The sequence below is a fragment of the Microtus oregoni genome, unplaced genomic scaffold, assembly GCF_018167655.1.
Source record: "Microtus oregoni isolate MIOR12 unplaced genomic scaffold, Mior012 000003F_ref0000135, whole genome shotgun sequence".
Lineage (NCBI taxonomy): Eukaryota > Metazoa > Chordata > Mammalia > Rodentia > Cricetidae > Microtus > Microtus oregoni.
Window position 1 is genome coordinate 1,075,586 of NW_024543062.1, and position 26,998 is coordinate 1,102,583.

The 26,998-nt window shown below is 49.6% G+C and overlaps 1 protein-coding gene across 1 annotated transcript in view; it reads right to left on the minus strand.

Moving 5' to 3' along the window:
• The window catches only part of LOC121446547 (protein sidekick-1), a 958,674-nt gene that overhangs the window by 83,478 nt on the left and 848,198 nt on the right, over positions 1 to 26,998 (minus strand). Inside the window, exons 27-30 of the mRNA XM_041649217.1 lie at positions 24,217 to 24,406; positions 21,128 to 21,226; positions 9,203 to 9,397; positions 4,462 to 4,663 (exon numbers count right to left, since the gene is read on the minus strand). Coding sequence (XP_041505151.1) covers positions 4,462 to 4,663; positions 9,203 to 9,397; positions 21,128 to 21,226; positions 24,217 to 24,406 — 686 coding nt within the window. The remainder of the gene's footprint in view (positions 1 to 4,461; positions 4,664 to 9,202; positions 9,398 to 21,127; positions 21,227 to 24,216; positions 24,407 to 26,998) is intronic.

Here is a 26,998-nt window from a genome sequence, read left to right on the forward strand (position 1 = left end):
TCATTTGTGAACATTGAATCACCATCAGGGATCTAACGATCTTGGCACACAGCAGACAATGCATAAACGCTACTCTCTCTTTGCTCTTCTGGAAGCTTCTCTTTCCCTGCCTCTCTGGATGAGATAAAGTCTGTTCACATTCTGGGCAGCTTCTGTTGGCCCTCTGCACATTCTGTATACCTCTCCTTCCAAACTCAGACACTGCACAGGCTTAAGGCACAGTTTTGAGCTAACACTGTTACTTCAGCTCTTACTTCTAAGTGTCCAGCATTCAGGAGACGAGGCAACTTCGCAGCACAGGGACCTTTCAAAACTCTATTATGCCCACTGCTCTGCCAACTCAGGAGCCAGGTTCACACCATGCAGCATGTGCTAGTCCTATGGAAGCTCACTGTGGATGCTTATTGCATGCAAGTTTTACTTTCATTGCCAAAGTACTTTGAAAATAGTTGTAGGTGCAGGCAAGACACAGCATTTCAGTGTCCCTCCCTCAGGCCTAAATTCTGGGCTAAATTTAGCATATTTATCAGTTCATTTTCATTAGAATGTAAGTTGTATGGATCCTGAGCATTCTGAACACTACCCATTGTTGCTTTTACCTAGTTATCCATAAGACACTGAAACTACCTTTTAAATATTCAGCTAGGTCTAATGTTGTACATTTGGGATCTACTCAAGATGGTGAGGAAGAAGGATCAAATTTCAAGGCTTGTCTGCATAGAATAGTTATTGTCAAACCTAAACATACCCGGAATGAGAGAGCCTAAACCAAGAATTTGTCTCCATCATATTGGCCTGTGAACATGTTATAGTGATGTGGGATGTCTTTTTGTATGATGTAAATATGTATTGCTTTCATTGGCTATAAATAAAGCTGCTTTGGCCTATGGCAAGGCAGGACAGAGCCAGGTGGAAAATTCAAGCAAAGATGCAGGAAAAGGGTGGAGTCTGAAATTTGCCAGCAGCTGTCCAAGGAGAAACATGCCAGAGTACCACCGGTAAGCCACAGGCCATGTGGAGATACATAGTTGAATAGAAACGTGTTAATTTAAATGTAAGAGCTAGCTAGTGATAAGCCTGAGCCATCAGCCAAACATTTATAATAAATATTAAGCCTCAGAGTAGTTATTCGGAAACTGGCAGGCAGGAAATAAACTTCCAGTTACATTATAGGACATTTTCCTAGTTGCTACTTGATTTCGGGAGGGTCCAGTCCACGGTAGCTGGTATCTTTCCTGGGCAGGTAGGCCTGAAGAAAGGTAGCTAGGTAAGCTCAGAGAAGCAAGCCAGTAAGTACTGTTCCTCCATAGTTTCTGCCTCCTAGTTTCTTTCTTGAGTTCCAGCCCTGACATTCCTTGGTGATAGGCTATAACCTGTAAACTAAGGCAAACCCTTCCCTTTCTACAAGTCTGGTCTGGCCAGTATTTTATTCCTGCAACAGAAACCAAACTAGAACATGGGCTACAGAGTTACTTAAGTTGAAGGGCGGCCTGGACCACCTGTGGGATTCTGTCTTAAAAAGTAAAAAGGAGGCTGGGTGTAGCTCAGTGGCACAGTGCTTGCCTAGAATCCCCCAGTGAGGGGCTGGGGTGTGGGTGTGGCTCAGTGGTAGAGCCCCTGCCTAGAATCCCCCAGTGAGGGGCTGGGGTGTGGGTGTGGCTCAGTGGTAGAGCACCTGCCTAGAATGCCCCAGCAAGGGGCTGGGGTGTGGCTCAGGGCTAGAGTATTTTTCTAGAATCCTCCAGTTAGGGGCTGCTTAATAGATTGCAAAGCATTTATCCAGCATGCACAAGGTGCTGGGTTGCATCCCAAAAAGGACAACACACACACACACATACACACACACACACACACACACACACATCTCCTTTCTTTTAAGTGTTCTGTTTCTCTGAGAGGCTATTCTGTCAGGGTAGTGACTGACAGAGTAGAGTCTAACTCCTGGAGAGACTGACCAACATGCCCCCCCCCACCAAAAAAATGGAGACAAGATTTCTCTATGTTACAGTCCTTGCTGTCCGGGAACTAGCTCTGTAGACCAGGTGACCTTAAACTCACAAAGATCCACCTGCTTCTGCCTCCCGAGCCACCACCACCACCCTATTACTCCTGTTACATATAACAGACTGAATTCTGGGTAAAACAGGCTTTCACAAGAAGCCTGCCTCCTTCCTGGAATGGCTCAGCCTGGAGGAGTAACAAAGATGGGGAAAATAGAAATACAGACCCCTGCGAGGACTAGGGGACTGTTGCTGCTCTGCTTGGCCCTGCGAACATATTCCTGCTTCCTTGCTTGCTTTAATTAACCCCCCTCCCCTGACACCACCCCCTACCCACTACCCCATCCTGTCTGAGTCACCTTTCTAAGACTACCCCTGAGTTTGAGTCTGGGAGAACCTGGAGCTCCTCTGTTAGCACCCAGGCCCATCCCTCAAATGTGTGGCCACTTTGAAAAGGCTAAAGCCCACACACTGAGGTCGTTTGACCTCGGTGCTCCGAGGCTTTCTATGGTCCAGAGCATTAAAATCTTTCTGTGCTGTGTCCAGGATCTAGGACCCTAACCAGTGTCTGGATCTTCCACGTTCTTCGTCCCATGTTTCAATGGACCAAATCCTGTGACATGAAACTTCCTATCAGCCCCCTGATAAAGGCTGCTCTCTGAAGAGTCTCTTTGGTACCCACCCCTGTCAGCCCTCAGCAGGCTGTATTCTGTCTCCCCACAGATAGACAGACACACACACCCTCTCATCTTTTTTAAGCTCATCTTCAGACTTACAGGAAGCCTTTCCTTCCCCCTCAGGCTCCATCATGTCCAGATCTCCATATACCACGTGTTTCCGTCTACTGCTCTTCCTCCCACCTCGAGGCCTTTTCCCCTAAGGTGCTCTGCACCTTCTGAGGAAACTTACTGGTCAGCTTCCTTCTGAACCACCCACTGCAGGTGTATCACCATCTTTCCACGAGCAAGTCTAACATTCCCCACCAACAGTCCCACAGCCATGGCCACTACTCAGGTGCTCACAATGACACCCCATGCTGTGCTCTGGACCATGGCCACGGCGTCTGGCTCTCCACAGCCAAGCTTGGTCTCTTCACTAGATATCATGAGGCAGACAGAAAGTAGACTTGGCTCGCTGCTGGGATTATTAGGGATGGCACCATGGCAACGGGTGAAGCAGTTTCTCAGGACACTGAAATCAGCTTCCATTTTGGTTCTTGCTGGTTAGGAAACTGATAGGCCTCCTCTGGGCCACATGAAACCACCTGTTTGAACAGGGGCTTCTCCTTACCAAGCACAATGTCTGTGGCTACTCAGTGACTATGGAGAACGTGACTGTGCTGTCTATCTTTCAAGAGGCAAGACAAAGGGGTGGGGCTATTTAACCTCAAAGAAAAAGGGTGTCTCTCTGGCCTTCACCTCCAGGACCCACCCCTTCTTACTGCCTTTTTTCTAGCACCAACTTTTAGGGGTGCTGGGATACAGCCTGGGTTCAGACCCACTCTTCTTGTCTCCCAAGTACTCAGGCCTTGATGTAGCACATCTGGAAAGGCCCTAAAGATTTTGGGTCCCTGGTGTGGGAAGTGTCAACAGAGACAGAGGTCTGGCTCTCAGTGGGGTCATCTCCTTGGCCATACAGACTCCTGTTATGTGAGCTGGATGGGGCCATGGTTGGAATTCTCTCAGAGTCCTTAGGGAAATAGGAGCCCTTTCCTTCCAATACCTTTACATTGTTTTTTATTAATTAAATTTTTCTCCATTAGTATTTCAACATGTTCTCTGTCACACTCAATCTTAGCTCCTAACTTTTACACACATGTAAAGTATGGGAGTGTGTATGGGGAGAGGCCAGGAAACTACAAAGGGGCCCATGAGAGGCTAGAAGGAGACTTTGGGGTGAACAGATGGGAGGGTAAAAGAACACACATGATAGGAAGACAAAGCAGGGACATGGGTGGGGGAGAAGGGTATAAGCAGGGTGGGGCAGGGAGATGGAGGAAAGGCATGTCACACACTTCATTACTGAGTTCGTAAGAAAGGCCATGAGGAAACAGCTATCATGTCAAGTGAGGTAGCCCAGTGACGGTTAGAACTGACTGCCAACTGACAAACTCTGAAATCACCCTGGAGTCAACCCAAGGGGATGGTTAATCAAGATTTGGTTAATCGAGGTGCTAAAATCCACCCTGAGTGTGGGTAGCACCATTCCAGGGGGGTGGGGCCTGGAATGAGGAAGGGTGTGAAGAGTTTCCTGGCTGGACACAATATGACTAGATGCTTCAAACTCCTGCTCCATGCTGTCACCGCCCTGACGGACCGAGGACCCTCAAACCACGAGCCAAAGTAAACCCTTCCTCTCTTAGGATATTTCCAGAAGACATTTTGTCACAGTAGGGAGACAAGCGACCAAGAGCTCAGGTTCAGAAAGATGAAAACTGAATTCTACCCCCACCCCACAGTACCTTTCGACGGCACAGGCTGTGGCCTCGTGGCTGATGGATGAGGAGTAGGTCTGCCACTCTCCCCCAGGCAGCTCTCGCACCTGCACAGTGAAGTATCGGATGGGGGAGGCCCCGTCGCTGCCAGGGACCCACTGGAGACGGAGGCTACGTGCTGTCACTTCCGCCTGGGGTACCAGGAGCTCTCTGGGGGGCGCGGGCCTCTCTGCAACCAGAAGAGGAGAAAAGCAGGGATTCATGAGGGACCGTTCCTTGCTCCTCCTTGATGCCTGCCCATGAGAGCATCTGTGTGGGAGAGGCACGGTGAAAGAAAGTCCTGAGGCTAGGGAGTTGGTCTAGCCTGGTAGGTAATATATTTGCCATACAAGCTGAGGACCCAAGTTTAGACCCCAGATCCCACATAAAAATCTGTGCATAGTGGTGATGCTTTTAATTCTGGTGCTAGGGAGGAGGGTGGAGACAGACAGAGAGCTGGGGCCTACTGGCCAGCCAGCCTCACCTAACGGGAGAGGTCCAGGTCCCATGGAGACACTCTGTCTTAAGAAACAGGGCAGATTGGCACCTGAGGAAGGAAGGCGACACCTAAGCCTGCACCTCTGATTTCTTTTATTTTTCTCTTTCTTATTTTTCCTCTTGGTTTCTAGAGACAGGCTTTCTTTGTGTAGCTGGCTGGCCTCGAACTCACAGAGATCCGCCTGCCTCTGCCTCCTGAGTGCTGGGATTAAGGTGTGAATCACTACCACCCTGCAGGACCTCTGATTTCTTTATGCACCCACACATGAACACATGTACACGTGTGCTTGCCCTGTCATGCAAACAGAGAGACAAGCAAGCGAGTCCTAGGTTTGGGAGAGGAGGTTGTCCTACAGCTCACTTTGGATGCACCAGATCAGGTCTGACTGGGCAGCAGGGCTTGCTCACATAGCAGAACCAGGCAGAAATGGGTGTCTCCAGAGGCCCCAGCCCCTACCAGGAAGGGCAACTATGTCTGAATGACAGCTGACGTCTCTGGCGGTGATCTTCTAAACCACTCAAGCCTCCTTTGAACGCTGTCTGATTTGGGGGCTGAGCTCATCTTTAAAACCTAATTTCTTTTTCTTTCTAGTTAACCTGAGTCTAACACATGAGAGGAATCTGCTGAGTTCTCCTGGGAAGTGGGAGGCGAGAGCAGGTGGGGATCCCTGTGGGCTGCTAATGGTTTCTGAGGGGTTAGAATGAAGGGTGCTTGGGACCAGCCTTGGCCTTGAATGGGTACCGTGTGCCTGACACTGTGTTCCTGTCCCCCATTGATTTCAACAGAGGGTTCCATAGAGGGAGAAATAATTGTTTAATTGTTTATCATGACGACTATTGATTCTGATTAAAATGTGTGGCGTGTAATAAAGCAGCCATCGATCGTGGGTCCCGCAGTGACAGGGATGTGAGAGGCACTTCGATCTGGCTCAATCAGGGCTCCTGGCTGGGAGTCTGCACACTGGCTGGAAGCTTGATTTCTGCAGGCCTGAGGAAGAGCTGGGCACCCTGGCCAGTTTCAAAGGCTTTCTATGGACACACTGCCGCTGGAAATGGCTCAGGCTCCCTGTCCCTAAGTCTACTAGAACCTGGTCAGAAGTCAAAGTTCTCCACACCTAAGTGGCTGGGGGATGAGTAGGGAATGTTGGCCCTATGCCCAGGCACCTAGCTGGCATGACCAGGCCAAGCTGGCCCGCCAACAGAAGGGTGCCTATGTATATGTTTTCATGCGGGCCTGACTCAAGTCCTGTAGGGGCCACAACAAACCTTCCTTACCCATCCTTTGACCCCAAAGGGTTCATGGGTTGGAGAGAAAGCTCAGCTGGTAAAGTGATTCTGGTTACAAGCACGAGGACCACAGTTGGATCCCCAGAACCCATGTGAAAAGAATCCCAGTGGGGTGGTGCTTATAATCTGGGGAAATGGGGGCAGGTGGATCCCTGTGGCTCGCTGGCCAATTAGCCTGGACAAATTAGCAAGTGTCAGGCCACTGAGAAACCCTGTCTCAAGGAACAAAGTAGAGAGTGTCTCAAGAGACCCCTGAGGCTGCACTTTAGCCTATAAACCCATGCATATGTGTATACACTGCACATGCATACAAACACCCACTTGCACAAAACTCACACAAACAAGTACACCTGCGAACATGCACACACAAGTATGTATGCAACCACACACACAAATAGCGTTGGGCACTCCTAAGGAGTGCATGACCAGGGGAAGAAGGCGAGGGCCAAGGGTGGCTACCCGTGGGTCCCTGAGCGAAGCCTATGCCATCGGTTCTTAAGAACACGACTAAGTCTCTGGGGAGCAGGCTACAGCTGCCAATCTCTGGAGGACCCTCCCGGCACCCATCGTTTGGATCCTGGTTCCCCCCAGTGCCACAGGCATTGAGGTCAAATCACTACTCTGAGTTCAAGCACAATCTTCCCAAAAGGACCCAGTGAGAGCATCCACTTGCAGAGTTATGGAGGCAACAAGGGATGTGCCAGTGAAGCCCCGCCCAGGTGTCTGGCCAACGAGAGGGCAGTCAGCATCTGGGGAGAACTCAGTAGTAATACGTGCACACCTGCAAGGAGGGGCAAGATGTTAGCTTCAGGAAAGACAGAGACAGCGTCTTCCCAAACATGTGGCGGCTGTGGCTCGGTGGGTCTAGTGTTTACCTAGCATGAACGAGGACTGGGTGGGCTTGGTCTCCTGCACCCTGTAAAGACGGGTGTAATGGCATACACCTGTAGTCCCAGCATGTAAGATGCAGAAGCGGAGGATCTGGAGTTCGAGGCCAGCCTGGGCTATATGGCCATTAGATGATATACCTGTACGCTTTAAGATTATCTTTGTCCTACAGAGATCAGGCTGCCCCACCTCCTACAGTTGGCATGTCCCTGCTGTGAAGATTAAACCTTCTGCAGGGGTGACTGGGCCCCATAAACAAGGCTCCTTCATACCTCTGCAGTCCCAGCCACCACAGTCTTATTTTGAACACACAGAAACCTATGAGCCCAAATTAACCTTCCTTTTTAAAATTATTTGTCTGGGGGTATTTTGTTACAGCAATGAAAGGCTAACATAGCCTGACTGGCAGCTTGAAGCTGGGAACAGAAAAGGTGATACCTGGAGGGGACTGGCGCACGGTGTGAGCCCTGTGCCTGCCTCCTTCCTCTCTTAGATTTAAGTGCTCTGAGTTCGACTCCTGGATCCATGAAATGGCCTGCTTTAGATCTTGTAATAAAAGGTGCCACCAATGCGCCAATGGCACACATTCACATTTGTTGAGCATCTACATCACACCAGCTCCTGGGAGCCTCGCTGATGACGAGAAAAGGGATCCGCATGTCCGGGCGTTGTGCTAACTGCACCACACAGGCCTCCCAAGGCAGTGCCATAGCAGAGAGAGGGGAAGGGTTTGCCCAAGGCCTCACAGCCCTGAGCCTTGAGCGCCAGGTGTTTCCCAGGCCTCCTGGCCTAGTTCCTCAGACCTCTGGGTCTGGCTGTGAGGGCATCTGTGCACAACATAATAATATCACTGCTATTTTAGAGTAGATATCATCGTGGACTGGTAACCATAGTAACTAATTGAGCAGAATAATACGGTATTAGCTGAATCTACGGTGATGGGGATGCTGCTACTGACTGACACTTCTTAGTAGATGGAGGATAGGACCCTTACCTGGGATCCCAGCATTGTGCTCTTCTGCCCCCCAGTTAGCTAGCTGCAAGGGGTGCTGGGAGGTAGATACTAGATTAGACAGGATGTGGAAGGCTAGCTGAAAGGGAGACTCCACGAGGTCATCACTTGGTGGTGGTGCAACTATTTGGGGGTCACCTACATGACGTTTATAAGCAAACCCCTACCATTGTGTACTGTAAAGAGACCCAATAAATCCTCTGGCTCTCCAAGTTGAATTTTGGTGGAGGCATGGCTTCTGAAGAGAGGCCCTTTGGGCTGCGGTGGAAGGTTCTAGAGCAGTGGTTCTCAACCTGTGGGTCGCATCCCCCAGGATCGCATATCAGGTATCCTACATACCAGATCTTTACATTACAATTCATAACAGTAGCAAAATTGCACTTAGGAAGTAGCAACAAAAATAATTTTATGGTTGGGCGTCACTGCAACCTGAGGAACTGTGTTAAAGGGTCGCAGCATTAACAAGGCTGAGAACCACTGTTCCAGACAAAGCTCTGTGCTACCCTGGGCTAGCCTCTCTGAGCTGCACTTCTCACCTCCTGTCTGAGACAGTGGGCAGGGGCCAACAGTTGTGCTTCAAGGACACTCTGCTAACACGTCTGGCTCAGAGCCGGGGACCTGACTCAGCAAGTACTGTGCCTATAGAGTGTGCATGAGGACACAACTTCTGCTCTCCTGCACCTGCAAAAAAGCCAGACAGCACAGCCCATGTCTTTAACTCCAGGGCTGGGGAGGCAGAGACAGGAGAATCCCCTGGAACTTGTTGGCCAGCCAGCCTAGCCCAAACAGCCAATTATAGGCTCAACGAGAAACTGTCTCAAAAAACAAGGTGGGGGATGTTAGAGGAAGACACTGGACTCTGACTTCCACATATATGCACACACATATGCCTGAGCAAATACACCCACCTCTGCCGCATACACTTAAAAAAAATAACAACCTGCCCAGCTCCAACCTGCCCAGCTCCATGTCTGGCCCAGGCTTCTGGGCGCTGACTAACCAGTGCCCTGCCGTCTACACTCAGATCTGGGTCTGGGAGCTTACCTCTCTTCTCGGTGGTGATGACTGTGGCCTCCAGAGGTTCTCCCCAGCCCTGTCTCGTCTTAGCAGACAGTCTGAAGATGTATGCAGATTCCGGGGCCAGCTCTGTGGCTGTGAACTGCCGCACCGTGGCACCCACCTCGACGGTGGTGAAGGTGTGGGGACTGCCGCTGGCCAGGCGATAGGCAATCTGGTACCCTGTGGGAGGGGTTGGGGACAGAGTCAGGGAGTCAGCTGAGCCATTTATTTTCTTGCTTGCCCAGAAAACATATGCTCCCGACACCCCATAATCAGCCCAGATTGGAAACCCAAACACGGCCTACCCTCTGCTCCTTCCTGATTTCCAAAGGCCGCGGGAGCATATTGAAAGGGAGCGCACAGCCCTGGTGATGAGTGTGGGTTGCCTGAGCTCAGTCCTCTGTGGAACTTGTCTTACAGTTCATCCTTCACGGGAACAAGATGTGAAAACAACTTCATCTTTCCTCAGGATGCTGCACACTTGGAGAATGCCACCAGACCCAGGACCCCTCATTGTTCCCCATGGGAGGTTGTCATGAGCCAGTGCCTCTGGCTCTTCCATCCCCTTCCACCACCCCTCATATGGTGCAGATCTTCCCTTCAACCCGGCAGGAGAGGCCAGAGCCCGCCCTCAGCAGGTGATTTCACACTTCTCACAGCAGGAGCAGAGCCTGCAGCAGGCAGGACCACTGCGAGGTTAGGCTTGCATTATTCAGCCCCCTTGCTAGTTTCCCCCTGCTATGCTACTGCCTTCCCCACATTCTCATCTCCCATGGTTCCAGCCACTCAGCCTCCCCCACCCAGGCCTCCTGAGTTTGGAGGCTTCACGTTAAATAGTTCAATACCCCTTCTGTTAATTTCCATAACTCCAGAGCCGCAGGGTTTGCCTGGCTCCGCATGTCTCTCTGAGTTCCTTGATTATGAAGGGGTCATGGTTGATCAGACATTATTAATGATCAAATCCCACCAACCAAGCAACCCCAGTGCCTGCCTGTCGGCTTCTGAAGAGGCCTTGCCAATTTCCCAGACCCAACCGTGAGCCACGGGGCAGACTGCCTTCTGGGCTCATGGACCACGTGTGGTCCGGCTTCTGATTAAAACCAGAATGTATGGGGTGCTGTGACATCTAGAAAAAAATTAATGACAACCCAAGTGATCACATTAAACAAGGGGGACTCAGCAGGGGAGAAAGAACAGCATCAAAGGCCACACTGGTCCTCCATGGCTCTGCCTGTCAGGGCAGCCTGGGAGTGGGGGCCGCCTGCCGGGACCAGGATGGAGGTGTGCTCACCTCCTGCCAATCACCTCCTCCTACACAGCTTGGACAGTCCTCTGGATGCCCTCAGGTGGTACTTTTGTTCCTCCTGTTCCTCCTGGCTTAGCCTTTGGCTCTAGGGCTTTTCCAAGATGCCTACAATTTCCCCAGTTGTTTGCTGAATTTCTTCCAGTCCTCCACTGGGAGACCAGGAGGACACCCACACAGAGGTCAGATTGAGCATACCCTGACCTTCAGACCTAGCCACGGCGGGTCACTGATAGGGTCGTTATCATTGCCTTGTAGGCCGGATGACACAACCTTCAGCCCTGTTCAGAGTGATGCCCGGTGACATGACTCCCAAATGACCATTATGGCCACTGCCTATCTCTGAGGGACCAGCTTTTCTCTCTGCCGTGGGGTCTAAGTGTTCTGAGGCTCCCAGCAGCTGCTCCAAGACTCTTGCCCTTCTTATTTACTGAGTAAGGACTGCAACCTAGAGATTGTTGGCCAGTCGTTCTAGGCCATCACTTCTCCCATGGCACTCAGTGATGGGAAATGGAGCTTGGGTGCTCCAGGGGACACAGTCTTAGGCCTTCGGAGATATAACGAGAAGATGTACAGTAGCTGGACAGCCATGTGCAGGGCACATGGTTCCTACAGTCTCACTCTGAGGGGTGCTAACAGCAGTGGTCCCCAGCGGGTCAAACACATGGGGGCAAGGCGTCTGGAAAGGTTACGGTTCGCCCTGGGTTGCTGGTGGTGCCCCAGGTCTGTCCTACTTTCTCTAAAAAGAACCCCCTGCACTTCCAGAGAGGAGACAGCCCCTCTTAGCTTTTGCCAGCTTCCAGGAGTGTTCAACCTTAGACACTGTGATAGAAGTTGTCATATAGGGTTCATGCTTGAGAACCACGCAATCAAGTTATGGAAAAATCACCACCCAGCGAAAAACCCCCTGGGTATTTGCCCTAGAGTCTCCAAGTTGACACAGCGCAGAGACACTTGTGTGTCTGTCTAACATCTGTTGACAGCAGCCACGCTGTGGAGCCAATCCAGGTATCCGACAGCACAGGCATGGTTAAGGAAAATGTACGGTCTATGCAATAGAATAAAAAATTAACTTATGTGCATGTTCCTGCTTGTCTCTCAGTGCACCATGTGTGTGTGTGTAATGTCCAGAGGCCAGAAAAGGCCATCAGCTCCCTTTAAACTAGAGTTACAAGCAATTGCAAGGTATGAAGTGTGGTGCTAGGAATTGAACCCATGTCCTCTGCAAGAACAGCAAATGCTGTTAACTGCTGAGCCATGCCCTGATCCCACACAATTTCCCCTGACCCCCGCATATACAAAAAAACCTCTTTTTCCATTTATAAAGAAGAATGAAGTTATATTGTTTTTATATAAAAAAAATCATAGGAAGTCACATATATTGAGAAAGCGCAAATGAGAGACCATGTTCTTTGGTTTTCTATAGGTAACATAAAATCATATACACATACATATATGCACATATATGTTATAAAAGTAGAAGTTATCTATACAGGTGGTAAAAGGAGCCCGTGGGAGGGGAGGGGAAGAGGAAAGAGAAGGGCGGAGAACACAGGGTAGAGGGGGCAACATGCACTATATACAAGAGCTTGAGAAAATTAAGAATACAATAACATTTTGTAATGTTTTCAGTAGGTTTATGATTTTGTAGGCCATACTCATAGCTGTCTTGGGGCTCACGCAGCCCATGGCCCTGCCTTGGCTACTCCTGTTAGACCCTGCACCCTGCAGGCCCCTCTGTGAGAGGGTTTCCCAGCAGAAACTGTTCTACAGCTGCAGAGATGTGCTTGGACTGGCACCTGGCTCTGCCAATCCCCAACCCTGTTATGTGAAAACGTGACCCCCACATACACAACCTCTGTCTCTTGAGCTTGAAGAGGGAACCACAGGTCACATCTCACAGGCTGTTGGGGTTCCCTGTGCTGCAGGCAACCGGCTACATCTCACAGGGACAGGGCAGGCCCAGGAAGGCCTGCCTTGTAGTCATTTCTCAACTACACGTGTTCACTGGCATTCCCGGGAAGATGCCAAGACAGATACCTTATTGACAGACGTCAATATCTGTCAACAGCTTGAAGTCACAGTTCTACAGGAAAATTATCTTGGGCTGTCTCAGTCCCTAAATAGCATTTACTGCCTACCTCTGTGGCTAGCAACTTCTGATGATTAGGTAAATCCTTTGATATGTACAAACATATCCTTGACTTCCAGGTTACCCAAAGCTAAGCATGTTGTCGGAGAGCATCGGAGGCCTGTAACAGTGACTTTCTGGCTCTGCTGTAACATCCCTATTCAAGGTCCACATGAACATGTTTACAAACTGTCCTGATTTATGATTTTCTTTGCTCCGTTGCTAGGACAATCCCACAAACTGTTACCAAACTGAAATGTGGAATTTGGGGGTAACCCAAACCTGTGTTCCTGGGCCATGCTCATATTTTGATATTTTGCTCCAGAATAAACTATCTCCCTTTGAGGTGAGAGCTGTGTCTCTTCTTGTTTTGCATCAACACACATGACCAGAAAACAGTAACAGCACCTGGTCTCTACCCTCTGTAAGTGCAGAAGCTGCTGCCATGACTGCCCCTCACAGGGGTATTCTAGGGCTCTTTGTGGCACCTGCAGTTATTTTTCATGTATGTTTTTCTTCCCCAAGGGCCCCTTTTCTCAGCACCTCTGCCTCCTCAGTTCTACAGAAGCCTCAGGCCTAGCTCTGGAGTTGCTAGGACTAATACCTAACCTTCCTCACTGTGGCGGTTTGAAAAGGAATGGCCTCCACAGATTCATGCGTGTAAAAGCTCGGCCCACAGGGAGTGATGTTATTAGGAGGTGTGTCATGGTGGAGGTGGGCTCTGAGGTTTCATATGCTCAAGCCATGCCCGGTATGACACACAGTCTCCTCCTGCTGCCTGCAGATGGAGATACAGAACTCTCAGTTCCTTCTCCAGCACGATGTCTGCCTGTGCACTGCGATGTCCCACCATGACGGTAACGGACTCTGAAATTGTAAGCCATCCCCAATGAAATGCTTTCCTTTATAAGAGTTGCCATGTCCGCGGTGTCTCTTCACAGCAGTAGAAACCCTAACTCAGACACTCACCTTGGTCATCACGCAGGCATTGCCCAGCCATGCCAGGGTTTATTGAGTTATCTGCTCCTGGCAATGTTCAGTCTGAGCTCGGCAAAGACCAGGTAACTTTAAAGTAAGACCCTCCATGGAAACATGTATTTACACCATTGTCTACCTCTTTAGAGACCAGGGCAATGGCCCAATTCTAAATTTTTTTAGTTTTTCTTAATGCTTAGTTTTCTAAATTGTGATTTAAGTATATGTGTGTAAGTATATGCCATGTGTGTGGGTGCACTTGGAGTCCAGCATAGAGCATCAGCTGAAGTTACAGTTGTGAGCCACCAACATGGGTGCTGGGAACTGAACTCAGATCCTCTATTAGAGCAACAGATACTCTTAACCACTGAGCCATCTCTCAAGCCCCACAAGTCTAAGATCTTGTGACTGGAAATGATATCTCTAGTCACGAAGTCAGTACTTATTAACGGCATTTTTGAAAACCTCCAGATTGAAGTTGCCTTTCTTTAAGAAAAGAAAAGGACATTAATCTAGGTCTATTGGCACCAGCCTGTAGTCCCAGCTCCTTGGGAGGCTGAGGCAGGATGCCTGAAAGCTCAAGTCAGTCAAGGCCAGCCAGGGCAATGTAGCAAGACTGCATACCCGAGTAAAAAACACAGACATCAGGCTGGAGAGATGGCTCGGTGGTTAGGAGCACTGGCTGCTCTTCCAGAGGACCCAAGTTCAACTCCTAGCACCCATACAGCAGCTCACAACTCTAATACTCCAGTTCCAGGGGATACGATGCCCTCACACAGACAAATGTGTACACACACTCCAATACACACATAAATAAAAATTTTAAAGTTCCTTTAAAAACTCAAGGAAAGCCCTATGTTAGTGCTGAGCAAGTGGGGACTCTTGGTGTCCTGAGAGGACACAGCATGAGTGCCACGTATAAAACCGTCTACCCTGGAGTGGGCACAGGCAGCCATCTAGAGATGATTTCAGCATGTAGGCGGTGAACACCCGTTATCTGCAGACACTATGCCATTTATCTGAGGACTTGACTCTGGGCAGATTAGGATTTCCCCAGGGATCCTGGAGCAATCCTGGATTGTCTAGCCCAGTAGGGCCCTCCCTCTCACGGAAGGGGATTCTCACTGCAGAGCTCCCCTCAACCCCTGACCCTTCTGTCTCTGAAACAGAAAGAGAAGAATATCTACCTGGGACAGCCACCGTGTAGACTCGGGAGGTAATGTATGGAAAACACACGGCACAATGTCATTTGTCCCTAACTGCAGGAAATCTGGGTTATTATTTTCTATCTCCAATCCACTCCCACACTGAGCTATTACCGAGAGAAAACTCCGCAGCCTCGGGCTCCTGTTTGTACCTTCCTATTATTTTCCCTCCAATGAATGTGGCATCATTAGCAGGCCCTGCACCCTGGTGTGTTGAACATAAGAATTAACACCCGCTCCTCACCCTGACACGCCGAAGAGACTATTGGTTGGACCGCGGCGGTCTTTCCCCTGCACACCCTCGGTGTGAGAGAGGCGGCTGCAGAAGAGTTCTTGCATTTTTAGAGAATAATGATGGATGGTGTTCAGAGCTAAGAGCGTTTCCGAGGATGAGGCTTCTTACGTAATTACGGTTGCAGCCCGATCAGAAGCATTAGCGGGCAGGATTTCAGCGAGCCGGGGTCAGGGGGCTGCCGTGTGTGTTTGCAGAGAATGGGTGCACTGACTGGAGAGGAGGAGGAGAATGGGGCCCGAGAGAAGTCCTGGTTTTAAGGTTATGGGTGAATTGTGATAATACGGGCATTGAAGAGAGCAAGGACAAGCATGAGGGACATCGATCCGAAGGGAAGATTAAAATGCGCAATGAGAGGCCTGTGCTGGCTTCTGAATGTGCTGGAAGGTGGAGGCGGTACTGCAAGCCCAGAAAACCAGCTGGGTAGGATGATACAGCCGTAGGCGACAAGCCTCGTGGGGGTCCCCACTTCTTGATGTCTGACCCTGAGAGCTGAAACAGCTATCTGGGGCTTTGTCTTGACATTCAAGGCAGCTGAGAACCTTTTATGAGCTGTACTAATGGCCAAAAATCAAAGGTATCGGGTTCCCCAGTGATGCTCAGGTTCCCAAAGCAAGGCCATCAGCATCAGTGCTGCTAAGCCTTGATGACGGTTTAGAGGCTATGATACCCCCACTTACACCCACAAAGGCGTCAAAGAACCCAGAAGCAGTCCCGGGAAGTCCCAAGTTTAGCCCACGGCCTGTGCCTATAGGTTTGCAGCTTATCTACTTGAGGACTGGGAACGTAAAAATGTTACAGCAGGGTTCTCCAAACGTGTTCAAGGTTAGTGTTAGGTCTTGGCTGGCCAGGGGCCCTTCTAGTGGGTGGGAAAGGAGGGGAACTTAAAATGTCTGGGCCTGGGTTGGCACAGTTCTGAAGAGCACACGCGTGAAGCCTAGCTTAACAGTGTTCAAGGGTGTGTGGAGCAGTCTGCCAAGTTGCAGCGGGTGGCTATACTCAGGTAGTCCCATGCAACCCCCAAGAGGAGGCTTCCGACCGCTCAGAACTCTCCACAGTAAATATTTACCATGCAAACAAGCAAGTGTTTTCTCCCTCCAGGCACCCGGCACTGTTTCACGCTGTTAATCTTGTTGGGAAATGCAAGGACATGTTTTCATATAGACTGGAAGGGAAGGCGTGAACTGCGGAAGAGTCCACATGCTTAGATGGCCACCCTGGCAGCCTGAGCAGGAACACCCATTCGAGGAAAGCCAGGCAAACGGATTGTTTCCTTTCCACTCCAGCAACAACCTGGATCTTTAGGAACCCGTTTGTCTTTCTTTCCTCCAGCATCCATGGTCTGGTGTGCTGGCTGTAATGATACCCAGGTGACGGGTCACCTAGGCAGCATCTGCTACCTCCAGATGCCTTTACAACAAAAGATGCTGAAAGACCACATTGTCTGCTTTACAGACAGTTTCTGCCATCTGACTTAGCGTTTGTATGTAGTGGTTAATCTTCTTGGCTCTGGAATCAACCAAGAGACATGCCTCTAAAGGGAGGCGTGAGGACATTCCCAGGAAGAATTCACTAAGGGAGGGGCACTCCTCCAGAGTGGGCAGTGCTGTCCAGCAGCTCAGAGACAAGGAGACTGGAAGGAAAGCAAGCAGTACTTTGCCTGCCCACTTCTGCTCCTTGCTGAGAAGTGCATCTGCTCTTTTGTTGCTTCTATTGTTGCCACCCTTCACTGACACTGGAATCCAGTTACTTCCGACATGGACTGGGGAGCAGTGGTTCTCCAGGAATCCTCCAGGTTCTAGGCACCAGATTGGGATACCTGAGGTATCCAGACTCATGGGACGGACCAGCTACCCCGTTATCAGCCTCTCCATGTAGATGGCCATTGTTGGAATCCCCAGCCTGTCTCTAATAAATTCCCCTTGTAATATATAGGCATCTCACTATTGATCTTCTACAGACTACTGACTAATACAGGGTACTGAAGTTTGTAAATATCACCCACTTCTTCCCTATGTGTTTTGGATTTTCAGTGATGGGCCCACCAGGACTTCACATGAAATCTAAAGGTCCCAGTTAAGAACACAGAGCAGTGGGTAAGAGCACTTGCTTTGCCAGCATGAGGATGAGAGTTCAAATCTCTGGCACACATGTGAAAAGTCAAATGTGGCTGTATGTATATGTCTATAACCCCAGCATTGTGGGGGACAGAGAAAGGAGGGTCATTAGAGCGTGTGAACCACCAGCCTATCTCCAGATTCATGGAAAGACCATGCCTCATGGGAATAAAGCAGAGAGTGACAAAGCAGGACACCCAGGCTCCCCTCTGATCTCCATGTGTGCACAGGTGCCTGCACCTGAATACCCGTGGGCACACACACACACACACACACACACACACACACACCCAAAGCAGAGCAATGGAGAACAGGGGACGCAATCTGCCATCAATACACACAAAGGCAATTTCTGACCTGGCTTGGCCCCATGTAGTACAGGGTCCCACAAGCCAGTCCCAGGATCAGAGGCCCTCCAGCCAGAAGCCACAGGCTAGCAAATGGTATAGTAACGCTCTCATTTATTGAGCACTGAATGTGGCAGATGTTTTTTTTTTTCTGAGTGTTCATTGCTGAAGCAGAGGGAGGTGTAAATGGGGAAACAAAATGCGGAAACAGGCCTGGGAATCCAAGTGACTTTAATATATAAATATGCCTTTTAAAATGTATTCAGTTAGTACATGGCATGTCAGAGCCCAGGCAGTAGGTTTTTGGGGTCTTAATCGCTAACCATTTTGCTTCCTGCCTTACTATAATGCAGAGCCTAAGGCCCTGGGAGAAGTACCAACAGCCCTCTGAGAGTCGTACCACCTCCTTTGCTGCATAAACAAACCCTGCTTAGACACATAGCCTTATAAATATGTCTATTTCCTTTTAATTTTTTTCCAGACAGGGTCTCATATGTGAGATCTATGGCCCAGGCTAGCCTTGAACTCACTAAGTAACTGAGGGTAACCTTCAACTTTCATAATCTTCTGCCTCCACATCCCGAGTACTGGGATTACAGGGGTGTGCTACACACCCAGTTTATCAGGGTTTCTTACAGGTGAGTACTCTGTCAACTGAGATACACCCCAAACCCCATTTGGGCACAATGTCTAGAGACAGGAATAACTGGGCGAGAGGTGGCCCTGAACATCTTTCCCATGTGTGGCTCTCTAGAGGCTTCACAGACAACACCCCAACAAGGGTGTGTGAGGAGTGCTGTCCTCACACCCTGCCATGTGTTCAGAGGGTCATGAGCTCTCACGGTTCTGGGTCTGATGGATGTGACCCGGCATGCTCCTGCTGCCTAAATCTCAGGTTGCAGGGATCTGTGACCAGCACAACAAATGCTCCAAGACATTTTGAAGAGTTAGAAGCGATCTGACAGTCCCATCTGGAAAGATGTCCTCTGTGAGTGTGGAAGAGACACATGGAGGTCAGGTGGCTAACTTGGAGGGGTGTGTGCTGCGGGCTGACCGTCCTCAGCGAGGGACTAGCAGGAGGGATCCACAGTGGGTTCTTTCTTCGGTGGACCATGAACAGGGGAAGTCACTTATGGGCTAAGGCATTCATGCGTTATCCAGATCCTGACTGGTGGGTTTGTTGTGAATGTCATCTTTTTTAGTTAGCTATTCTGATTTTATTTAGCCTGTGTGTATGTGTGTGTGTATATGTATATGTATGTGTGTATGTATATGTATGTATGTACGTATGTATGTATGTATGTATGTATGTGTGTGTGTGTGTATGTCTCCTGTCTCTGTCTCTGAGGAGCTAGGATTACAAGTGTGTGTTACCAAGCCTGGCTTTTTTTTTTTTTAAAAAAACCTAAGTTTTGGGGATTACAGAACTGAACTACCTTCCAGGATCTATAAAGTCCTCTTCACTCCCTTTTACGTGCCACTCCCTGCACTATCTGACCTCTGAAGAGTCTCCACCAGCAAGGCCCTCCCCAACAGCCCTCCATCCCCAGAAACTGTATAAACTCCTTTCCCCTTGGACCCCTGCCTTTAATTCAGCACTGAAAATGCCATCATTTCTTGTGGGACACAGGAAGCTGCAAACCCATTAGAGCCAGCCTTACTGATAGTGTCGGGCACGAGGCTCGTTTCAGAATGCTATCGCTTACGTCTCAGGGTCTAACATTTCAGTTTGTAGACGCACTGCGAGCCTAGGGAGGATAAACCTTCATTCTTTGTAAACCATACAGTCGGTGGCATTCAATCAGAGCAGCAACAGACAGACAGAAGGAAGCCTTCTATGACTCTTGCAGGAGGACCCCAAGTAAGATCCTGGCCCTGTATGTGCATGGGAGGCACTGGTTAGTAGTGCAAAGCTGTAACCCCCATCTGTGTACCAGGTCATATGTGTAAGAGCGTGCCGTCCAGAGCATCTGTAGCCCCCATCTGTGAACCAGGTCATATGTGTAAGAGTGTGCCGTCCAGAGCAGCTGTAGCCCCCATCTGTGAACCAGGTCATATGTGTAAGAGCATGCCATCCAGAGCAGCTGTGGCACCCATCTGTGTACCAGGTCATATGTGTAAGAGCATGCCATCCTAGATCAACGATATATGCAGAGAGAGGACAAGGGAGTTGGCAGTGCCTGGGGCTGGAGCAGGGAGGGTCAGTAAGATGGGCAATGAGAGCCGGAGGTTTAGGGTAGGGTTGGGTTCAAGGAACCTACTTCTTCATAGAAAGCAATTCCATCGAGCTTTGGGACTCCAGGTGACTGACTGGAATTCTAGTATTCTGCATTGCTTAAAATGTTGCCTGTTTTGCTGTGAGCCTCTGGGGACAGCTCCTAGGGAATCCTGTATCCAGCTCTGTCTTTATCACAATGATCTGCTGCTGCTGTCATGGTGGGGACAGGCTCCTCCTCAAAGCATGGTTTGCCTCTGCACTGGCCATCTGCTCTGCCCCAAGCCCATGATGCTGGCTCCTGTGTGGCTTGTTACCTGTTTCATCAGAACCCATTCCCACAGGGGCTTCTACAGCCACCATGATTGTGGCTGCAAGCATCTGAAACCTCACATGTTCATCATTTCAGACAAATAATTTCGTGGGAAACTCCCCATTATCTCGGAGTCTCCTGTGAGTGGGGAGCAGGTGGATGTCACTGGTGACCTGGGTCTGTAGCCATACTCCACACTGGATTCTGGGACCCATCCCCTGAAATGCCTGGTTTTCCTCATGTCACATTCTACAGCACACAGCAGAGCCCTTGCACATGGTGCCCACCTGGCCCAGAAGCCACCAGATGTCCCTTCCCTGCTCCCAGGGCTGTGGAAGTCACTCCTGCTCCAGACTCAGCATTTCACTCACCCCCACCTCCATCTAGAAGGACTGGCTTGCAGGACAGTCAGTGCCTTGGGATGGTGTCACTCATAGGCAGTGTGGGAGGCCTGAGAGTGAGTGGGCCTTGCTCAGCTTCCCACTAGGCAGTAGTAATGAACATGGAGTCTTTAATATGACAGAGCAAGAGGAGAAATAGATAAAGGTATTGATGATGTTTTAAAGCACGGTTTGCTGGCTTTTCACCAATCTTTTCGGACCTGAGGTTCACATGTCATCCCTGGGGCCTCTCGAATGGGTCAGTGCAGGCCTCACAGTGGGAGACAGGTGCTTTCTGGAGCCTGGTCAACTCCGTTTATGAAAAACTAGCCTGCCATTTCCCCAACACCCGGTGGCACCGCCTGGAGCGGAAGGGGGTCGATTACGAATGGGCTCGCCGCGGACCTTGCCACAGATGGCAAACAAATGGAGGGAATTCTGGATTAACAAAATGTAAATTTCATTCCACAAGAAAGTCTCATTGCCCTGCACAGGAACAAAAGAGTCCCGTGATGCTCTGCGTCCAGGAGCTGCTGCTGCTGTGATCTGTGTCCACCACCATTGTCTAATAGGAACAGGAGAGAGCGACTCTCCCTGCCCCCTACTCCCACCCACACCCCAAGGTTTCTTACCCAGAATCACACCGTTGGGCTCCTCCGGGGGCTGCCACACAATCCGCACCGCAGTAAGCCTCACTTCAGGGAACACCAGCCGCACGGGGGGACCTGGGGCTGAAGGAAAACACAGAGAGAGTTCTGAGGTCAGCCCGTGCTCTGATGACAGCGTGCTTCTCCTTGTGGCGGTCCCACCTTGTCACTTTTTAATCCATGTTTAAAAAATTGATTCACCCTTCTAAAAACAATTTCTTTATTTATGTGTATGTGTCTGTGATGTCTGCTGCGTGTGCAGCTGTCTGTCTGGGGAGGCCGGAAGGAGGTGTCAGGTCTCCTGGAGCTGGAAGTACAGGCAGTCGTGAGCTGTGCTGCCCCATGTGGGTACTGGGAATTGAACACCAGGAGAACAGCAAGCACTCTTAGCTGCTGAGTCATCTCTCCAGTCCCTTATTCTTTATTTTATATCTGACTTTTTATGTGGGTTTTAGGGAATTGAACTCACGTCCTCATGCTTATTCAGCAGGTGCTTTGCCCATTGCGTCATCGTCCCAGGCCATGTTTTAAATAAAGGGTTTCTGGATCCTCAATGATGCCATGTGAGTCCCTAATGATTCTGAAAAACACACTTTATCTTGAATCCTGACCATCTGGTTTAGAAAACCATGCTTAGAAAGTATACTTGCATAAGGGTATACATTGGTATATATTCATAGGGCAACGCTAGCAGCGGGCCACCTATGACTTTGAAGTAAGCATTCTACTAACCAGACACCTTCACTGGCTTTGACACTGTAGAGCGGGCAACTATGATGGTTTGTACTGTCAACTTGATGGGATCTACAGTCACCTGGGAGATACACCGCTCCATGTCTGTAGGGTTTCCCGATTGGGTTAACTGAGGTGAGAAGACCCATTCTGAGTATGGGTGATTCCCATCCCACTGGCTGGGGTCCTGGGCTGAATAAAAAGAAGAAGGTGAGCTGATATCTCTCTCTGCTTCCTGACTGTGGATGTCATGTGACCAGCTGCTTCATGCTCCTGCTGCCATGCCTTCCCCACCATGCTGGTCTGTATGCCCTGGAGCTGTGAGCAGGGTAAACCATCCTCCCTGAAGCTGCTTTTGTTAGGTATTTGGCTATAGCCACAATAGGGCCAATATAAGGTATCCCTTTCGCCCCCACCCCACAACCACCAATAACTGTGAAGCACGCTGACAATCAAGGCTTCCTGGCCTATGTCTGCCTCATCTCACCTGCCCTGTCTTAGACACATAAGAGGTGATACTCACAGATGCGTATAATACTTCTTCTGTGTGGTTCAGCACACCGGCAGTTTAAAGTGCAGTTATGTCTTGTGGAACGATTGAATAATAGGGTCTTAGCCCTCAGAAAATATATTTGCTTAAATGGATAGGCAAGGCAGTGTGTGGCCAGTGCGAGAGCTTCTCGTCGGACATATCATGGATTGATTGCCACGCCACGGCTAAGAGCAACCGAAGCGGAATGCGGGGAATGTCCATTCCGGGCGCGTGAGTTTGGATATGTGTAATGATACCGACACATGGGTGAAATAAATGCCCAAAGGAGGCCACAGGCTCGAACGTCAGGACTAATTCATAATACCAGTGTGACATAGCAATGACCTTCTGAGCCGTCCCTGAGGCTCAACAGATTGTGTCAAAATGGACAGAGAAGACATGTTTACATAAATAATACAGCAATAAAAGAAAGCAATCATTGCCTGACTACATGTGTCCTTTAGAAAGAATGGCAGTGGACATTGAGGGACCGTTTTGAAAACATCTCTACTTGCTTCCAATAGGACTAAGCTGAAGTGTGCACACATGGACGACCCATGCAGTGTGCAGCTAACGTGGCTCAGTACTGATTTCCCCTGCCCCCCTAGCCCACTCGCTGCCTTGGGGAAAGCTGAAGGATAATCCCATGGAAGCCATGATGATTGTGACTATCAGCGTGACAGGATCTAGATTCAACTATGACACAGACCTCTGGGCACGTCTGTGAGAGATCTTCTGGATTAGGTTAACAGAGGCAGGAAGGCTCATCCTAAGTATGACTGACACCATTCCATGGGTTGGTGTCACACACACTGAATAAAAAGGAGAGCACCAGCGTCCATCTCTCTCTGCTTCCTGACTGTGATTGCCGTATGACCAGCTGCCTCCTGTCCCAGCCACCATGCCTTCTGTGACGGACTGTGTACTCTCAAACTGTGAGCCCCAATCAACCGCCCCCCCCCCCCGCTCCCATAAAACCTACTTCTCAGGTATTTGGTCATAGCAATGAGAGAGGTAATACAGAGCCAAGGCCAGATCCACACGCTGTGTGAAGAAGGGAGACGGGGTTCTTTTAATGGAGCAGATAGAGTTGTAGCTCGTTATCCATTCCAAGAAGATGCTTAAGCAACCCTGTTGTTGTTTCTATCCTGTCAGACACTTGCCATCCCGAGGTGGGTGTTTTTGCAGATCGTATTTTCCCCCTGACATATTCATTATGGCCTGTTTAATAACGAACGTGTGAAGGAGCTAACCTTTAAGTGTTCGACATCTGCAAAGTGGAAAAACATATTTACCGATGATTTAGACTTCCATAAAAACAAAGCCAACAAGATGTGCTTGTTACGCAAACCTGGAAGCACCAGAGCCTGGGGACCCCTGGGTGCTGTCAAACATGCTGTTCTCTGTGCAGAAACATGCAATGAGCGATCTGAATGCAAATGGTGAGACCCGTTAACCCTATGAGAATGGACACAGGTCCAGTGCAGAGTTTTATCTACATCTGTAGAGCTGCTCCTAACTGGATGGGCTCATGTTTTATAACCTCGCCCATGCTCACTAGCCCTTGCCTATAGCATAATCAGGCTTGAGATTCCGCACAATCCATAATCAGGTTGTAAACCCTCTCCGGGCTCAAATTGGCCACGTAAATGCCAAGTGACTGGAAAACAATTTTGCTTTGTTTCCCTCAACTGGAAAAAAAAAAAAAAGAAAGAAAGTGGTTGAAAATTCACATTAAAAACAACTGCAGTCCAAATGGTTTGGACTGGAAAACTAAGGCAGAAGGCAGCAGGGCCAGCTTTGTACTCACTGTCATCTTTGGTGCGCTCCAGGATGAGGGGCGAGCTAGGGACCCCGTTCCCGATCCGGGTGAAGGCCAGCACCTGCAGCTCATACACCACGAACTTGCGCAGGCCAGCCAGCAGGGCCGACTGCGTGTGGTTCCCTCGCACCACGTGGCTTCTGGGCTCTGGATCCAGGTCTTTGGCACGGTACAGAATCTGAAGCATCAACACACACATGCAGATGGTTACAGCTAAGTGTGTGCTCAGAAGGGGACTTCCTGTGCACAGGGTACCAGCTCAGAACTAACCGACGAGGACCACCCAACCGTGGTTTCTCCACAAGGGCAGCTGCATCGAGGGAGATTTGGATCTCATTTCTATTCACTGGCATCAAGGGGGAAGGCGGCCATGAGGCAACTAGACTTTAGAAGAGTGGCCAGAGTCACACAGCTCTGCCTACAGCTTGGAGATTTGGCTGCCTGGACACAGTTTGGCAAGATCTGAGGCTCTCAACTATAGCTATGCCAAATGCTCTACTGAAGCATGGGCTTGGTCTTGGGCATAGGCTTCTTGCTTCCTATAAATAGAGCTCGGGACTCTGTGAGATTCCTAGGCTTGCCCCTAGGTCATAGGGATGAACAGAGATGTGCTCCTTCAGGGCCTCCTCCTTCTCTCCTCTGTCCTCCCTCTAAGCTCACATTGCCCCCCTGCCCCCCAGGCAGAGGCCGTTTGTTTGTTTGTTTCCCAGCTGCCCAGACCTGAAATAATCACACAGAAACGATATTAATTACAATACTGTTTGGCCAGTAGCTTAACCATATTTCTACCTACCTCTTACATCTTAAATTAACCAATTTCTATTATTCTGTGTATTACCACGAGGCTCATGGTTTATTGGCAAGGTTCCGGGGCATCTGTCTTCTTTGGCAGCTACATGGATGGTGTCTCACTGACTCTGCCTACTCTCTCTCTCTATCTTTTCTGGCCTGGCTATATTCTGTTAAGCCATTGGCTGAAAGCAGATTCTTTATTAACCAATGTCAATACAGATACAGAAGGACTTCCTGCATCCCACCCCCCTTCCCAGAACTGTTTTCCAAGACAAGTGATCTATAGGTCTTAAGAGAGAGCCACCGAGCAGTCATTTGGAATGAGCAAGGAAACATTTCCTCGTGGGAACCAGGAGGTGCAGCAAAGAGCTTTGCCCACTGAACGCACCCAACGGGACTGCTGTGCAGCAGGAGACTTGCCAGTGTTGGGCTTCCTTATACACTCTGGATTGCTACGCTCCTGAAGAGAGCCATTAGAATACTTATGGAGAGGGAATGCAGATGAGCAGGCCAGAGGCAAGCAGTTGGGATTTAACGACACAAAGATAACCTGGCCTGGTGGGTAAGCATCTCATTCAGCACTTCGCAAGGCCAGGCAGGAACGCTGCTATGAGTTCAAGGTCAGTTGCTACATAGTGTATTTCAGGTCAGCCCGAATTATAGTGTAAGAGCCTGTCTGATAATAAATAGGTATTCCCCACCAGCCCCTAAAGCAGAGAAAAGCCATAAAAAACAAAAACAGTTACTGAAAGATGAGAGGAGAATGCCTAAAATCCATTGAAGATATATGGAAGGCATTCTGTTGTTATTGTACTAGTGATTGAATCCACAGACTCATAAAAGCTAGACAAGCAAGTGGTCATCAAGCCACACCCCAGCCCCTCACTGGGAGATTCTAGGCAGGGGCTCTACCACTGAGCCACACCCCAGCCCCTCACTGGGGAATTCTAGGCAGGGGCTCTACCACTGAGCCACACTCCAGCCCCTCACTGGGGAATTCTAGGCAGGGGCTCTACCACTAAGCAACACCCCAGCCCCTCACTGGGAGATTCTAGGCAGGGGCTCTACCACTGAGCCACACCCCAGCCCCTCACTGGGGGATTCTAGGCATGTGCTCTACCACTGAGCCACACTCCAGCCCCTCACTGGGGGATTCTAGGCAGGGGCTCTACCACTGAGCCACACCCCAGCCCCTCACTGGGGGATTCTAGTCAGGTGTTCCACCATTCCAGTACAACCACTCATCCCATGAGAGCAGCATCACACTAGTGACCATATCCAGAGAAGCCCATTGTGCTGCTTGGGAGACTGGAACTAGAGACAGAGACAGAGAATTGTACTGGTCACCTCTGAGAGAGGAGAAAGAAATAGGCAGTTTTGAAGAGTCTGAGTAGCAGCTTAGAAGACGGCACTGGGAGAAGTTAGGGTAAGTCCAGCTGTAGCAGAGGACAGCCCTGCCTAGATCCATGACAAATCAGCACTCTGAAGAAGCAGAGACTGTTGGGGAAAGTCATTTTCAGCTGTGTGACTTTTGTTTACACTGCATTTGTTTGACTCTGTGAAGCTGTGATTCTTTACCTGTCTAAAACACCTGATGGTCCTAATAAAGAGCTGGACAGCCAATAGTGAGACAGGAGCAAGAACAGGCGGGGCTGCAGGCAGAGGGTAGAAACAGAAGGAGAAATCTGGGAGGAGAGAAGAAGAGCAACAACAGAATGAGGGGAGGAGAACAACGGGGGCCAGTCACTCAGCTACACAGCAGGCCATGGAGAAAGAAGTAAAGAAAGGTATACAGAGATAGAGAAAGATAAAAGTCCAGAGCAAAAAAGGTAGGCGGGTTAATGTAAAATAAGAAAAGCTGGCAAGAAACAAGCCAAGCTAAGGCCAGGCATTCATAACTAAGAATAAGCCTCTGGGTATGATTTATTTGAGAGCTGAGTGGTGGGTCCTTCAAAAAGCCAAAAGAGTAAAACATCCC